Source organism: Rhinolophus hipposideros (genome assembly GCF_964194185.1).
Source record: "Rhinolophus hipposideros genome assembly, chromosome: 1".
NCBI lineage: Eukaryota > Metazoa > Chordata > Mammalia > Chiroptera > Rhinolophidae > Rhinolophus > Rhinolophus hipposideros.
In genome coordinates, this window is record NC_138047.1 from 105,785,808 (window position 1) to 105,803,440 (window position 17,633).

The 17,633-nt window shown below is 50.6% G+C and overlaps 1 protein-coding gene across 6 annotated transcripts in view; it reads left to right on the forward strand.

Annotated features, from left to right (window-relative positions):
* SLC2A9 (solute carrier family 2 member 9) overlaps window positions 1–15,008 on the forward strand; it is a 132,082-nt gene extending 117,074 nt beyond the window's left edge. For 5 of the 6 annotated variants that reach the window (XM_081048873.1, XM_081048871.1, XM_081048874.1 and 2 more), the window contains 2 exons: window positions 3,931–4,058; window positions 13,775–15,008. In XM_081048873.1, coding sequence (XP_080904999.1) covers window positions 3,931–4,058; window positions 13,775–14,029 — 383 coding nt within the window. In that variant the 3' untranslated portion in view covers window positions 14,030–15,008. The remainder of the gene's footprint in view (window positions 1–3,930; window positions 4,059–13,774) is intronic. The other variant, XM_081048875.1, reaches the window with a different exon arrangement.
* The last annotated feature ends 2,625 nt before the right edge of the window (window positions 15,009–17,633 follow it).

Consider the following 17,633-nt stretch of genomic DNA (forward strand, 5'->3'; position numbering starts at 1 on the left):
GAACAGGAGGGGGCGCACTGTAACTAAAGTTGTAGGAAAGGCCGGTCTATGCAGGCGACGTTGGAGGAAAGTTCTACACACAATGGGCAACTGAGTCATGCAGATGGCTATGGGAACCTCTCCCAGGCAGACAGAATAGCTGAGGCAGGAACCTGCGCGGCGTGTTCTAGAACGGTGCTGTCCATTAGAAATACAATTCAAGGCACATAGGTAATTTTAGATTTTCTAGTAGCCACATTAAAAGAGTACAAGAGAAACAGGCAATATTGCTTTTAATAATGTGTTGTATTCAGCCCCATATATTCCCAACAGTGTCATTTCCAAAGGCAGTCAGTATATGTGTTCGTGGGTATTTTACATTTCTTGGTCTCATAGTAAGTCTTGGAGATCGTTGTGGAGTTTATGCTTAGAGAACATCTCGGCTCAGACTGGCTGCAGTCCAAGAGCTCAGTAACCACACGGCGAGGGGACCCCAGGTGGTTCCAGGAAGAGCAAGGAGACCTGCAGCTGGATTGAGATAAACAGCAGAAGGAGCTGAATGAAATCGGGGTACGGGGAGGAACCAAACCCCAGAGACACGGCCAGTTTAGGGGTGACTTCCAGTGAAGTGGGAAACCACTGGAGGGTTTTAATCAGAGGGCTGACCTAGTCTGACTTCTATTTCAAATGATCACTTCGGCTGCCATGTGGGTAACAGACTGGAGGAGTTGTGTCCCAGAAGTTCTCAGAGAGCTGCTCTGAGGCGAGTCATTCAGTAATAATAATAATAATAATAATAATAATGATGATGATGATGGTCACAGTAGTAGTAATAATACAACAGTAATAAGCAGTCACTTTCACATCCATCACCTGTTGGACCAGGGCGCCCCTTTCACAGATAGGGAAACTGGGGCTCACAGGATAAGTGATTGGCCCCACACATCACAGCGAATATCAGAGCAAGGACCGGGGCCTGTGCCCTGTGCCAAAGTCTCTCCCCACCCGCCTGAAATTGCTGGCTGGAGGCAGAAGTGTCCCAGGCGAGGCACTTGGCCCCACGTTCCATCCTTTGATCCGGGAGCCATATACTTTGAAATGCTCTGTTTGCCAAGAGGGCAAAGCATGGGTCCTGCAAACCAGCTTTACTGCAGGGGCCTTGAGCTGGCTCATCAGTTCAGTGGTGGGAGGGCTTCAAAGACCGTCAAACGTGCAACCATCTCCCACTCATTTCCTCCTTTTTGTTCCGGAAAGGGAGTAGGGAACTTGCCCCTGCCATATGGCACCACAGGAGAGAGGCATGGGCTTGGGTCAGATCAGGCTACCACTCCTGTCACTCCTGACATCCATGGAAAGCCACTTCACTTTCCTAAGCTGCTGAGACTAACCATAAGGACTGTTTAGTGACACGCACCGTGCCTGGCACACAGAAGGTGCTCGGTGAGTTAGCTTCTTCCCCTGCCTCCCTCCCTTTATTACTGCAAACTTAAATACATTATGTGCCTTGTGGGAGAAAATTCTAGACCAGGGTTTCTTAACCTCAGCACTACTGGCATTTGGGGATGGGCATTCCTTTGTGGTGGGGGCCGTCCTGGACATTGAGCAGCACCCCAGACCCCCACCCACTAGCAGCCAGCAGTTCAGTTTCATAATCAGAGCTGCAAGGCTCCCAGCGGAGTCCACCAACTGGGTGTGCGACAAACTCTTTCTGACAACGAGCTCTGCAGACCTAACGGCTGGTGTTAGCACATTTCAATGTGTAACCATTGTTCTCGCACGGTTTGATAGCCACTTTTAAGATATAGCGAGTCCACTTTCTTTGTAGGAAACAGCACATCAAATCTTTTCAAAATCCAATTTTGAGTGTTTACTTCAAGTAAGAAATACTGATCGAGTATCTGCGCTCTGGCAAAGATGCCAGGTAAATGGAGATGCTGCCTGCCCCGGGGCGGAGGGATTGTCCCTTCTGAGTTACTTTTGATGTGTTGGAGCCCACTGCCTGCGGGCAGCAGAGTGGGGCATGCCGGTGACAGCTCTGGAGAGACACCGGCTTGAGTTGGCTCTGCCTCTGTGACCTTGGGTTGCTTGGTTGAACTTGAGGGTGGTTATTTGCAATGCTCGTGCTGACAGCTTTGCCTCCATGGGGTGGAGGGCGTCTGAATGCAGCCGCTTCCTTGCATCCCCACTGCCACCATCCGAGTCCCCACGACAACCACTGACTGTCCTGCACCACCACCACCCGGTGGCCTCCTGCATCCTGTCCCACCCCCTCCAGTTCCTTCTCCAAACAGCAGGAGTCTCTGTGAAATTGGAAGTGATCACATCAACCCCTGCTCAAAACCCCTCGTTGGTTTTCTTCCATAGCAGACCTCTCTCCTTGACCTGCCAGAGGCTGCTGAGTTGGCCCTGCTCCCCTTGCCGCCTCATTCCCTTGCTCTCTGCCTTCCCTCAGTAACCAGACTGGCCTCTGTTCTAGACCTTGACCGATTCCTTTCACCGGCCAGAACCTGCGCCCGCCCATCCCTCCACCTGGCAGGGCCTTCCTCAAATCTGCACAAGCTGTGTTTCCTCCTTCAGGCCACATGTCAGCCATCACCTCCCGAGAGCCTTCCATGACCACTGTTAACACAGACCCCATCCCCCAACACACACACACACACACACACACACACACACACACACACACTGCCCTGAGCATGTCCTCCAGGGTGCTTATCACGTGTTGTAATTATTGATTTACTCACTTCCTCTTCAGTAAATAGATCATCTTCCCTCCCCTGCCAGAAGACGGAGTCCCACAGAGGCAGGGCATTGTCACTCTCAGCCACCACTGTGGGACCAGCCCCAGCACAGTCAGTAATCCTTGGATGTGGGTGGAATGAGTGACCCCAGCCGAGTGGCTTCCAAACTGAGATTGGTAACGGTCCCCCAGGCTCCCCGCCACCACCTGCCCCATCTTGTTTGTGGGCACCGAGGTGTAGGTCTGATTGACAGAGTGGAGACTCCAGCTGGGGAGAGGAGGGTTCAAACAGGGCCCCAGCAATGTGGGTCTAGACACAGGACCCCAGCAATGTGGGTCTAGGCACAGGACCCCATCCGGAGTCTCACTGCGTGGGACGTGGGGGAGGGGAAGGGGCAGACCTCAGAGATTCTGAGCCCCACTTGGTGCCTGAGGACATTTAGCAACATGTGGAAGCAGTTTGGGTTGCTGCAGTTTCTGAGGGTACCCTGGCACCAGGAGGCGAGGGGTAGTAAACATCCCATTATGCAATTTCATAGGACAGTCTCTTAAAATAAAGGATTATGTCACCCCAATGACCATGATGTTTCCACTGAGTAACTCCCCGCCGCCAGGGTGACTCAGGGACTGCGGCCTGCCACGCATCCAATTCAGGGGCGATAAGGAGGGCAAAAGGGCAGCCTGTTGGGCAGGGCCCTCCATCCTTTCTCAAGCAAGAATTACCAGGAAAAGCTGAGGTTTGGAGGCCAGAGTCCCAAGCCTGAGTTCTGGCTCCACTGCTCAGGAGCTGGGTAACATTGGGTAAGTCAGGCAACCTCTCTGGGCTTCAGTTTCCTCTGCAAAGGAATGTGGTAGCCAGTACCTGCCTCAGTTATTCTGAAGATTAAATTACAAACATTCTGGACACAATAGAGTCAGTCAGTGTCAGTGGCCTTGTGAGTCAAACTGACACGTCTAGTACTCAGTTGTGGCAGGTCACAGTTTGATTCAGGAGGCATTTGGAGAGTCATTTGGATGGGCCAGGTGAGAGAAGCGGTTTTTACACCCTTAGGACTTACGTGCTGTGCCTCCAGCAGTCACTCCCGAAGCCTTCACTCACACAAGGCAAAGCCGGCTCTCCCCGAGAGGGCAACTCTCTGCCATGTGGAGATGGGCGCTGGCGGCATGGCCTTCCAGGGGTGACTGATTCCGTGCCCTGACTCTGACTGCAGGCGGCATCCCGTTCATCCTGACCGGCGAGTTCTTCCAGCAATCCCAGCGGCCTGCGGCCTTCATCGTCGCGGGCACCATCAACTGGCTTTCCAACTTCCTGGTGGGGCTCCTCTTCCCATTCATCCAGGTATGACTGGCCGGGGGTCCCTTGCTCCTGGGGTGCCCTCTGGTATGACTGGCCGGGGGTCCCTTGCTCCCTGATTCAGCAGTCCTCCGAGTGAGGGGTGATCTGTAGAGCAGAGGCTGATTCTCTCTAAACTGGCTATTGGCCTAAGGAAAGGAGGAATGTACTTTGGCCCAAACCTTAACCCTCTTCCTCCCTTCTGCACCTTCCGGAAGCTTCCGCTAAATGCCCACCCACCAACCCATCCGTCCATCCATCCATCCATCCATCCACCCATCCATCCGTCCATCCATCCGTCCATCCACCCGTCCATCCACCCATCCATCCACCCACCCATCCATCCACCCATCCATCCATCCACCCACCCACCCTCCCACCCATCCACCCATCCACCCACCCACCCACCCACCCACCCATCCACCCATCCATCCACCCACCCACCCACCCACCCACACATCCACCCACCCACCCACCCACCCATCCATCCATCCATTCACCCACCCATCCATCCATCCACCCACCCATCCATCCACCCACCCACCCACCCACCCACCCACCCATCCACCCACCCATCCATCCACCCATCCATCCATCCATCCACCCATCCACCCACCTACCCACCCATCCATCCATCCATCCATCCATCCACCCATCCATCTACCCATCCACCCACCCATCCATCTACCCATCCACCCACCCATCAATCCATCCATCCATCCATCCATCCATCCATCCATCCATCCATCCATCCGTCCGTTCATTCATTCATTCCACCCTCGCTGAGCATCTACAGCAGGTGCTGGGAACACATTGATGACAAGATCCACACGCCCATGGGTACTGATGGGCTGTGGGAGGGGGCAGATATGAACCCCAGGCGTGGTCCCCCCACGCCGAGCACGAGAAGCCCTACAACCCAATGTGTGTCAATTGCAGCATCTCCCACAGACGGAGCAGTTACTCCCCTGCAGTGAGCGGCCCAGGGGGCACGGAGCTCAGGTTTGAAGCCCGAGTGGAACTCTGCTCCATGCGGGGGGAGAAAGCATTCCGGGCAGAGGTCCCGAGGAGCTGCGCCGAGCTCTGCTTGGACACGTGCCTGTGTGTCTCAGTCTCCTAGGGCTGCCATAACAAAGTACCACAAGCGTTGTGGTTTTGAACAATAGACATTTATTTTCTCCCAGTTCTGGAGGTTAGAAGTATCAAATGAAGATGTCGGCAGGGTCGGGTGCTCCTCACGGCTGAGGGCAGGACCTGCGCCGTGCCTTTCTCTTAGCTGGTGTGGTTTGCTGCATGCCTTGGCTGTGGCGGCATCACGCTAATCTCCACCTCCATCATCACGCGGGTGTCCCCCGGGTGTATTTCTCCATGTCCCTTTGTATAAGAATTTAAGGCCCACCATAGTCCACTATGACTCACCTTGACTCGATCACATCTGCGAACGCTATTTCCAAACAATACCACATTCACGGGCACTGGGGGCTAGAACTTCAGCATATCTCTTGGGGAGCACAGCTCAGCCAACAGCACCTTCCCTGGCCAGGATGACCAACCTGTCCCCATTTGCCCACAACTATGGTCATACGTCCCACATCTTAGGAAACTTCTTGGTGCCAGGCAACCCAAACAGTTGATTCCCCTCTCCCCATCTCAACCCCTTCCTCACCAATGTTCCGTGGGTCTCTTCCAAAGAAGCTACTTGCACTGACACCCCCATCAGGCTCTGCGTCTGGGGCTCCCAGCCTGGGGCAGCCCCGGTACCACTGGCCCTGTCTCCAGTACAGAGCAGCTTGGCAAATGGCAGCTGCCATGGTTGTTTGTTGCCCTTATTGTCCTTATTTGCCAGGTCTGATGTTTGATACAAATGAGACACAGGAGAAACCACACAGACCTGGGGGTCAGACCGCCTGACCTTGAATCCTGGCTGTGCCACTCAGTGCTTAGGTGAAGGGCAGGCTGGTCAAATTTGTCTGACTTTGCTGGCTCCCTGCCTTGGAATTTTCCTGTCTAGAAAACAAGATGATTGCCCCCATTTTGCAGCAGGGCTCTCAAAGGAATTAGGGATGAAGTCGAGATCTGAGCCAGCATCTGCCCACGGACACTCAGGAATAGTTGGTTCCATGACCGTTATCAGCCCCGTAAAGCTTGTTTCCTGCCGTGGGATCCTAGGTCACTCAGGAAGAGGCACAACAGAAAGAGCAATTCATGCTAAGTGCTGAAAAGACACAGCCCCCAACTAGCTGGTGATCCAGGACAAACTGTTTCTCAAAGGATGCCTTTTCCCCTCGTCCTCCCTTCTCTCCCACCCACGCCGCCCCATTCCCGCAAGATGCCCTAGATGGCGTGGGGTGGGGTGGGCTGCCTTGACCCTGGGAAGGCTGACATCACTGTCTCTGCCCTCAGCCACAGGCCGTCTTTTCCTCTGGGCCTCTGCTATGGTCAGTGTCAGGGTATCCCTTGCGTCTGGGTCGTTTGTTGTAAAAGCCTGCAGACCATTTGGCCTCTGACATTAGCACCAATGTTGTCGGGTTCAGAGGAAATTACATGCCAATGTACGCCTGCTTGTTTCCACTGGAGTTAGAAAATTGCATCTGAGTTCAATGAAATCTGGAAGGGAGAAAATGATTCTTTGGAAGTTGAAAAAGAATGGGTCACATCCCAATTGCCTTTGCCAAGGGAGGGGGAAGGCTGATACAGTTTTAAGACGGTGGGCTCTAAAAGCAAACAAAACTGTCCCCTGGCCTGTCCGGATGCTGCAGGTCATACTCCTCGGGCCTGAAGGGAGGGCGGGCGTCCGCATCCTGCTGGGTCCTGGAGGCAGGGCCCTGCACATTCAGGCCTGGTCCTGCCCTGGCTGCAGGAAAGAATAGACATAACCCTCTTGGGGACAGGTGTCCCTTGTGCTTCACAGGAGGAGGTAGACTGGGGGCCGAGATGGGCTGAGCAGTGCAGGGACCTTTCAAGCTGAGACTGAGGGAGTAAGTATGTGTGGCACGGAGAGCGACGGTGCCTGGTGGGGAAGAAAGATGCGATGAAGCCCTAGCAGGCACAGAGCAGGGGTCCGAGGGTCGCAGAGGCTGCACGTCATTCTGAGGGAGGTCAGGGAGGCCAACTCCTCCCCGGCACCAAGGGCACAAGAGCGGTCGGAGTTTATCCCGAGGATCCAAGAAACCACTGAAGGATGATAAGACCTGCTTTGTTTTGCGCTTCTAAAAGAACTCCGGCCGCCCGGTAGGAACTAGATCCAGGCAGGGGCAGGAGACATGGACGCAAAGGTGATGGAAACCAGAACAGCAGTTAATTCTGTGAGTGTTGGGGGCTGCGGCGGGGCAGGTGTGGGGCGGGGAAAGGAGTCGTCTAGAAAATGGCACAAGGAACTTTCTAGAGTCGTGGAAACGGTCTACATCTTGATATAGGTGTTAGTTACTCATTGAACTGGGCTTTTAAGATCTGTGCAAGTTACTTACTGTACATAAAATTCTACCTTGATTTAAAAACTGTATATTTTTTAAAAAAGAAAAGAGATATTTCAGGATAAAGTCATCAGAACTTAGCAGAACGGGCAGAGGGGGAAGGAGTCATGAGCAGGGACTTCAGGTGTCCGTCTGGGGCGGGTGGGATGATGGCAGCACCATTTCTGAGCACAGGTGGAGGAAGGGCAGGCTTGCCAGGGCGAGGGGGAGGCTGCGAGTGGGAGATGCTGGCAGGGCTGTGAGTGGGGCGTCCTGCAGAGCATGATGGGTTGAAATGCCAGTAGGCAGCCCCAGGCAGTGTCTACCGCAGAGGTTCCTGGGCAGCTCCAATAAGGTCTCAGGTGTGCAGTGACAGTGACCGAGGGACTGCACACACCAGTGATGTCAGCCATCACCAAGCTCCCTGTTGCCTTCCAGACACATCCCACTCTGCTCATAAAGTACAGCCGCCTCGCTTTGAAAGCTCTTCTCAGAATCGCAATTCCAAGTGTGAGGCGCCTGACTTCCTGTCAATTCTTAAGTGGTGGTCCGTGCACTGACTCACTCGAGAGCCCTGTGTGACTCACTAGCGAGCCAGCGTCCCAGTTCTGTGGGTGGCAGTGGAAACAAAGCAGGAGAATTATATTTTTGTCACATCGTGAAACTAACTTGGACCACCTTTCTTCATACGTTTCATGCATTTCCGTAAAAGTCCTGTGATTTAAATCATTTATCCAGCATCCATTCAACACAGTTTTATTTAGAAAATGCTGCAGTGGGCCAGGTCCTGTCTTGGCCTGGGGTTTGTTGATATGTACAGAAAGAGACTCTTGGGAAGGTATTTTTCTGTGCCTTGTTCTTTGACTCAGCAGGTGTTGCTGAGTCCAGCCGTGGTGACATGCGTAGTATGGGTCATTGTTTCTCACTGCTCCATAGAACTGCCTTGTCCGGGTGGATCCCCGCTTCTCCTCCCTTCCCCTTTCCAGAGCACCTGAGTCTTTCCTGTTTCCTGCTCTATGAATAGCATTACCACAAATATGCCCAGGAGTTTCTGAGCTGATGGCAGTGTAGGCTGTCTGCTCTGCAACGCGGAGGCCACTAGCCATGTGGGACCCTCGAGCCCTTGAAATGCAGCTGGTGGGCTAGTACGACTGAGGAACCGAACTTCTCTCCATTTGCAGTGCAGCGAGCATCTCAGGAGTGGGGCTGCGGATCCCAGGGTGCTGACAGCGCCCCCTGGAGTCACTGTCGTGCTCAGCACGTGCAGCGCTCACAGCCTCACCCCGGCTGTGAAAATCCGGCCTGCTCAGCACTTGGTATTGTCCTGTCAGCCCTGCTCCATTTTTACCAGTCTGACAGGTGTGAAATGGTGTGGCATGACGGGTTTAGCTTCTGCTGTCCCGAATGACTTTTTCGTGTGCGTATTGGCCACTGCTGTTTGCTCTTCTGTGGAACGCTTGTCCAGACATCCCGCCCTTTTCTCTATTTAGCCGTCTTTTTCTTACCGACTCATAAGAGTTGGGTTGTATTTTTAATTTGACTGCTAATTCTTTGTTCGTTGCGTATCACAGTACCTCCTCCTGGTGTGTGATGCTTGTACTCTTTATGGGGCCTTTTGATGAACAGACGCTCTTAATTTTAAAGCAGCCAGATTGATCGATGTTTTTCATTTATGGACAACGCTTTATGAATGTGAAACTTGAGCGTGGTTACATCCATTTTACTAATGGGGGTCATAAGGCCAGATAGGGTGTGGGCACTGCCCAGGGTCATGTGACAAGCTGAGTGTTTGATGGAGGCAGAACTGCTAATTCTCAGGCGGGGTCCTTCCCACGACACATGTCCTGCCGAAAAACTCCTTGCTCGGGGGGCACTGGGCAGCCTTCTAACACCAGCCATAACTTAGGCTTGAATAACTTCTCAGGGGCAGACAGGAGATTACTGAGCTGTTTGAAAGTAAAAGAGGAGACAGGTAAAAAGTGACATGTACATCTTCTGTGCCACTCGCTTTGCAGGACCAGGACTGACTGCACTGAATGAATTTGCCCAAGAGAGGCAGGTATCGAAGTGAAACAATGGCCTCCAGGTCAGGCTGACATGAGTTCAAATCCAGGTGCAGCTCTTACCAGCTGTGTGACCACAGGCAAATCACTCGGCCTTTCTTAGCTCCATTTTCTCACCTGTAAAAGGAGGTTAAGAAGCCCTACTTCCCATCTGCTATTGGGGAACACTGTAGGATCCCAGTAACCTTTCCTCTCCCCCACTCAGTAGTGAGTCATGATAAACAATGGAGAGCGAGAGCTCCCATCAGGCCCACTCCAGCAGGAGTCCTGACTCCCACTTATTGCTGCGTAGACTTGGACATGTTCCAGGAAATCTCTAAGCCTCGATTTCATCTTTAGTAAAATGGAAATAAAAATGGCTCTATCGCCATGTGGGCTGTGGGGATCAGATAAGGTAAAGGCTAGAATACTGCTGGCACCCAGTAGGGACTTAATCTGAGCATGTCTCTTCCCAGATTAAACATAATCACACACTCACAGTAATGCCAGGTTGTGGCATGATTGTCGACAGGAAATTATTTCAGGCAGATACCAGTAAATGTCCTGCGGCTGCCAGGAGCAGGGAGAATGCCAGCTCCTAACCATTTGGCTCCTTCCGTCATACACTCCTCTCAGCCCTTCTCTGGAGCAGGCCCTGACTTTCTCTTTGAACTTCTGGGCTTGGAGTGGCCCGAGGGTTTTTTCTTTCCCATTGACTATTGGCCAGGTCCCTCCCTGTCTTCTCTCCTGTCCCAACTTTCTAAGCCGGGGAAGAACATGGGCTCGGGGATCTGAATGCCAGATTTGCCTCTAAGCCCCTAAACCCTGGACCGAGAATGTCACCACTCTCAGTTTTCCCATCTGTGAAATAATACCTACACCACTAGTTGGTGCAAACGTTAAATCAGTCAACATTAGTTAAACAGTGCTACTGGTAACATTAGGCTTGCCACGTCCTAGCAGCATTACCCTGGGCAAGAAGTATGACCTCCCTGTGCCCTGATTTCCTTCCTCGTCTGTAAAGAGGGACCAAGTAGGCCTATCTCCCCGTGTCAGCAAATGAGCATGCGTGTGACAGCTCTGTGACTGGCAGGAAAGGGGCTTACTTCATGGAGTTCCTTCTTTCCTCTTACTTCTGAAGCCAGACTCGCAGCCTCCTCCCAACTCCCTTATTCAGGAACAGGTGTCTGCTGTCTGCAGAGCCAGCTCTAGGGTTATGGGATTCTGGTTGCACAGATGGGGGGCAGGGGGTAAGCATGTGTCTGCTGCAGGCTCTAGCTCTCCGCAAGGACAGTCACCGCAGGGGGAGACAGAGCAGCAGGACTTAGCATCTGGGGGCTGAGGAGGAGCCTGTGCCCAGGAGGTGGGTCCCCTCCCCTGGCCTTCCCATAACTTGGCCCCTGAGACTCCTGAGTGGGGCAAGTGTCCTTTCCCAGGGTGGCTACAATAGCCGCAGGGTTCTTGACTCAATTTTGTGAAACTGTGAGGAAAAGCCTAGTGATGCCCATAGGGTCTCTTGGGAAAAGAAGCCAAACAGGTGGCAGATATGCAGGTGGTGGAGAGATCCCAGATGGCTCCCGGTGTGGCCTGGGGAGGGAGGGAGACTCTCTGAGCCTCAGTGCCTTCCTACATTCAATAAACATTCATTGGGCATCTATCGTGTGCCAACCAGTCTTCGGGTCCTGGGAATACAAGAAGAAAAACAACAGCTCCTGTCCTTGGGTAGCCTACCTCCTGCTGGGGGAGAGCGTTAATGAACAAGTAGGTATTTATTTGCTGTAATGTTGGGTCCTGGTGAGTGGTTTGACGAACAACGACACAGGGTAAGTGGAGAGCTGAGGAGGCGCCCTTTCGAAATGGAGTCAACTTTTCTGAGAAAGTGGCCTATAAGCTGAGATGAAAGGGAATGAGAAAGCAGGATGTGCACATGTCTAGATGAAGATTATTCCAGGAAGAGAGAACAGCATGTGCCAAGATCCTGAGGCAGGATGTTGGAGGAATATCATGAAGGCGGTATAGCTGGGGCGGAGGAAGTGAGAGGAAGAGTGAGGTCAGAGAAGTAAGGTGGTCACGTGGGCAGTGGCCTTAGAGGACATGGTAAGGACTGGGCTTTGCTCAGTGCGACTTAGGAGGTCGGAGTGAGCTTTGAGCAGAGGAGTGACAGCTCTGCCCTTTACTTCACAGGATGGCTCTGGCTTCTTTCTTGAGAATAATCATAAGGGGGACAAAGTGAGAAGCAGGGAAATCAGTGGAGAAGTATTTGAACAATCCACACAAGGCAGGATGGTGATTTGGACCAAAATGGTAGCAGTAGAGGTGCTGAGCAATGTGCAGATTCGAAATACATTTCAAGGCAGAGCCAAGCTGATTTCCTGATGGAGCAGGTATGGATTTGATAGATAAAGAGGGCCCAGGCCTGCCTCTAAGTGTTTGGGTGGCCTAAGCAAATGGAAGGACAGAGGTGCCATCCACTGAGATGGGGACGACCAGAGCGGGAGCAGGTCTGGACGCTCCGCTCCGCTTTGGACTTGATAACGCCAGAAACCCATCCAGCATGAAAGCGGAGGTATTCAGGGCCACGTTGGATGTATCTCATTTCATATTCAACACAATATGTGGGGTAGGTCACCATGTCAGGAATGCGGAAAGTTCAACCAGTGGATTGACGTCCTGTCTTAAATGGCACATCTTAAGTGTTGGCACAACATGTCAATAATGGAGCCAGGCTGTGAACCCTGCCCAGCTGACCTCAGAAGCCAGACTCTCCTTCTCTATACTGCTCATGGAATCTTTGTGGACAAGTGGAAGACGCATCCCTTCAGAGCTAAGCTCTCCCAGGTGTGGCACATTTCCTCCATCCAGGACTGCTCTATGTACTTTAGAGAACATCTCACTTAATCCTTACAAACATCCTCATCCTCATTTTACAACTATGGAAACTGAAGCACAGAAAGACTCATGTTCAGTAAAGGGTGAATCTGGGATGTGACCCGGAGATCAAGCTCTTCGGCACTGTATGTCATCCTCCAAGCATAAATGTCAAATCAAAGAAGAGCATGGGATTGACTAAAATCAAGATATTGCTTCTTGTGAAACATTATTTGAAGACAATGTCACCTTATGTTTGGATAATCATTTGCTGCATGAAAAGGTCACAGCCCTGACAGCTGGAAGCTACAGTCTTTTACTTAACAAGCGTTTACTGAGAAGCGACATGACCAGGCCTTGTATAAGGCACAGGAGCTACGGAAGTGACTGAGCCACTGAGAAGCTCAAGGTCTAGTGCAGTTGGCAGAATCATTCGAGTCCAGGCCTCAGCTGTTATAATCAGGCTACCTACAACAGAGTGATTGCATTCAACAGTTCTCTGCTTTCTACTTTTGCATATTATTAAAAAAGGGTATATTCTTGGCCTAGTCTATGCGCTATATTTTTCTTATGCGCTGGGGAGTTTCACTTCCCTTTGACATCACACTTTTCTCATGTGCATATGGCGGGAGGGAAGGTGAATGTAGTTAATGGTAAATATGAATTTAAGATAACATTCAGTAATACTACGTTTTGCTTTTATGATGATTAATTTTTATATGCCTTGTTTTCAAAAAAAAAAAAAAGACTACCACTTCCTCATCTTTACTGGGGTTTGAAGCCAAGGGGACAGAGTCCCAGAGAGCAGTTTCCAGGCTCTCGGCCTCGCATGGGGGGCGGTGCTGGCTCGGGTGGTGGTTGGCCATTGGCTGTAGTCGGTTGGCCAATGGGCTGCTGCCAGCGAGAATATGTAATTGCCGTGACTGCATTGGTTGGTTGGCTGATTGGCAGGCAGAAAAGGGGACAGCGGATTGCGGATTGCGTGGATCTTGCTTCCTGTGTCTCGCCCAGCCGCCAGCAAGAATATAGTGGTCTGACTCCCCTACCTAGGGCTCCGTTGTTGTTCCTTTTTGGCCTCACCATATCCTGCGTTCTTATGTGGGGAGCTGGAGCTCAGACCCTGTGTGACACCCTGCATGACAGAAAGTGGTTTATTCGTGCCCCCTGTAAAAGGTGTCATGTAGATATTCATAAGGCACATTTGCTCGTAGAGCCAGCTTTACACTCCGCACAGAGCAGAGTTTTATCCAGTTTTATCCTGGTTTATGAATGGGGAGCTACAAAGATGTGTGTTCAGAGATGGCTTCACAGCCTTTTGAGTCATGGTCTCTTTCATGTTTTTTGTCTCTGCTTTCCACAGAAAAGTCTGGACACCTACTGCTTCCTGGTCTTTGCCGCAATCTGCTTCGCAGGTGCTGTCTATTTATATTTTGTCCTGCCTGAGACCAAAAACAGAACCTATGCAGAAATCAGCCAGGCATTTGCCAAAAGGAACAAGGCACACCCATCAGAGGAGAAAATGGACTCAGCTGTAACTGACGATAAAACAAACGGGAGGCCTGAAACAGACTCTTCCTCCACACTGGGCAATTATGTCAAAAACAGGATTGTCTGAATGCCGGGTCTCACCATTTCAGGCAACCAAAGATTCTCCTACACACTTAATGTTATTAAGTATTTAAAAATAAACCTTTGCCAGTCTAACATTGCAACCACGTGGACTTTATTCATAGCTTCATCCTCCAAACTCTTCTGGAAGCTGGAAGGAATCACCCTACATTTCAGTAAACCAAACATTCTTCTACACTAATGAATGGACTGCCTTCTTCGTGACTGAACCCAGGTTTCAAAATGAAATTGGGGAAATGTTTTGAAAACGATATAATCTGACAAAAGGAATCAATGGATTGGAAATGCCAGGCTGAGGTTCTAGTCCCAGCTCTACCATAAGTAGCCTTGAGCTGCCCTCAACGTGGTTCCTGGACCCTCAGTGGACCCTTGGCTTTGGTCCTAGGTACAGGTGTCCAGAAATCAGTGGAAAGACTCTTTGTACCTCCCAATAAATGCCTGTTTCCAATCTGTGGCTGTGCTTTTCGGCTCTCAGGCTCAGGCAAGCCTGATACCAGCCCCCCACCCTCCAGGTTCTTCTGCCTTTCCCAGGCTATGTCCCGTGGGCCTCAAGACCTCCAGCCCTGAAACATCTTTCCCTCAGAGTGTCAGATGTGTCACAGAGGGCAGGAAGAGGATCAACGTGTGGGAGACCTAGAGAGGCAAATGGAAGAAGGAGCTTTCCGGGAGGTGGGGCACGCACTACAAATCGAGCTCTGTTCAACTGAAAAAAACTAAGTGAAGAATGATTCTGAAGCTCAACCTGAGCTTGGTGGGAAAAAACAATGTGGTTGATTAGTGATGTCTGCTCCAGGGGCAGGAGTGAGTGTCACATATGTGCCTCTGTTTGCCAATCATAAAAGAGATTTCTCTGAAAGGAAGGCCAGGTATTAGTCAGGGTTCTCCAGGGGAACAGTATACAGGCATACCTTGAAGCTATTGCAGATTTGGTTCCAGATCACCACAATAAAGCAAGTATCACAGCAAAATGTGTCATGTGAATTGTTTGGTTTCCCACTGCATATAAAAGTTATATTTACACTCTAGTGTAGTCTATTAAGTGTGCAATAGCAGTATGTCTAAAAAAAAAGCAACGTGCATACCTTACAGGAAAAGCACTTTATTGATAAAAAATGCTAACCATCATCTGAGCCTTCACTGAGTCAGTCTTTTTGCTGGTGGAGGGTCTCGCTCCATGTTGACCGCTGCTGACTGATCAGGCGGGGGCTGCTGAAGGCTGGGGTGGCAATTTCTTAAAATAAGACAATAATGACGAGATGCCACACTCTTCCTTTCATGAGCGATTTCTCTATAGCACGCAATGCTGTTTGACAACATTTTCCCCACAGTAGAACTTCTTTCAAAACTGGAGTCACTCCTCTCAAACCCTGCCTCTGCTTTATCAACGAAGTTTGTATAATATTCTAAATCCTTTGCTGTCATTCCAACAGTCTTCGCAGCACCTTCACGCAGAAAAATGGTACCGAGAGACTTGCTCGGACACAGCGTTGCCACCAACCTTCAGTGTGGAGAAGTCTCACTATTTCTGAAGCGCTCTGAAACGAGGTATGCCTACATAGGACTCAAACACTGTCCCAGCCGCACTACCCATTACTTAGATTCAACGTGCTGGCTGCTGCTCTTCACAGACGTTGTGAAGAACTTCTCTCTTTCCTCAGAATCTTTCCTCAGAATGCCGAGAGTGCTTTTAATCTCATGCACGGAACACCTTTTCGCCTCTTTCTACCACATACGAGACACCCACAAAGCTGCCTTTATTGGAGGGAAGAGCAAATGAAAGAACACAGATGCAGTGACAGGAGCACTGGCCACGTGCTTCAGACCATGCGTTTGAAGGCCACAGCCTAAGGGTGCAAGGCAGTGGCAGCAGTGTCCCGGGTCAGGACTTCCCAGAGGAGAGCTGCCAGAACTGCCGGGAACTGCCCAGCAATGGCCTTTGCTTACGAGAGTCAAAACGTCTGTCTTGTTTAAGCTCCTCTTACTAGGGGTTTCTCTTACGACTGGACCTAAACTCAATTCATACAGGTCGTGACAGGAAAGAGCCCAAGGCAAATGAGAATATACGAAGCAAATCCAGGTCTTTACAGACCCAGCAAGTTGTTTCTGGGGCACAGGCGCCTCTAGGTTAAGGGCACACACGATTCATGTGCTTGGATACCCTGGTTCCAGCATCTTTGCTGTAGCCTTGGCGCTGTCTGTGGTTCTGACCCGGGTCTTCTGCCTAACAAGACTAATTTCTCTTCTTTTCAAGTTTGTGAAATACTTTCACATTCTTGCCTTTGATGCTAGAGAAAAGCCTGTGAAGTAAATATTATTGTATTTGTTTCATTGGGTCCAAACCCTGTTCTTCCAGCTCCAAGACCAGGCACATGTAATACTTATTTCTGCACAGCACGACTTCAGAAATTCGGGCCCAGCCCCTTTGCAGAGCAACCACGACATGTGTCCCTACCTGTGTGTGCCACACCCCCTACATGGACCCCTCCCACTGTGACAACCTGACACCCACTGACCTGTGATGGTTGCAGCATTAATGGCCCTGGGGAAACGTGCCTTCTGGCCCTTGTGTAATCCCCTACCGCATTGAGTCTGAACTTGGCCATGCAACTTTCTTTGGCCACTGAGACATCAGAAAATGTGACACAAGTAGAAGCTTGATAAGCACTTGTGCTCTAGGCCTTTCCCTCTTAGAATGGTGATGTCATTGTGGGTGGAAGCCCAACCTCGCCTCCTGGAGGATGAAAGACCACATCAGGGAGAGGCCCAACTGTCTTCAGTGTCCCACCCAAGCTCAGATCCAGGTGACCCTTCAGCTGAAGGCAGCTGTATGTGTGAGTGCAGAAGAAAGTAGCAGAAGAACCACACAACCAATTCATGGAATAATCACAAGAAATAATAAGTTATTGGTGCTTTAAACTGACAAATTTGGGCGTGGTTTGTATAGATAGTTGATACAGACCCATTCTCGGTTACATTTTCCCATTATTCAATGAGTTATGTAGCGCTGCTTAGAGTCCATGCCTGAAACAAGAACAATTCACGTTCTCTGGAGTGAAGTGTACTTCATTTATCCCACAGACGTTTGTTGAGCACGTACTATACACCTATCCTAGGTAATGGGGACACAAAAGTGGATGAAACCAGTCTCTTCCTTCAAGAGATTGCGAAGATGTTTGGAAGACAAACCAGTGCTAATCAGTACAACTCTGGTGGTCCCGTGGTATAGAATGTCTTTCTCCTTCTCTTCACTTGGATAACTTCTGTTCATCGTTAAAGGCTATGCTGAAGCACTCCTGCATCTAGAACTCTTTCTATGATCCCCCAGTCTTGGCTGGGGTCTTACTTTTTGATCCCCACAGAAGCCTATGGTCAGTTTTACTGAGGATTTGTCCCTGCATTAGAACTGTGGGGCTCTTGTTTTACTTTTACTTGAACGTCTGCCCTACTAGATGCTGAGCTCTTACGAGAAGTGGCGGATTCATCTTAGGACTCCATGTTCCTGGTAAGTGCTCATTACATATTTACTGAGCAAATAAATGTCATGATAAAGGTAGAAGAGGATGTGATGGGATGCCTGAGGAGAGAATTAA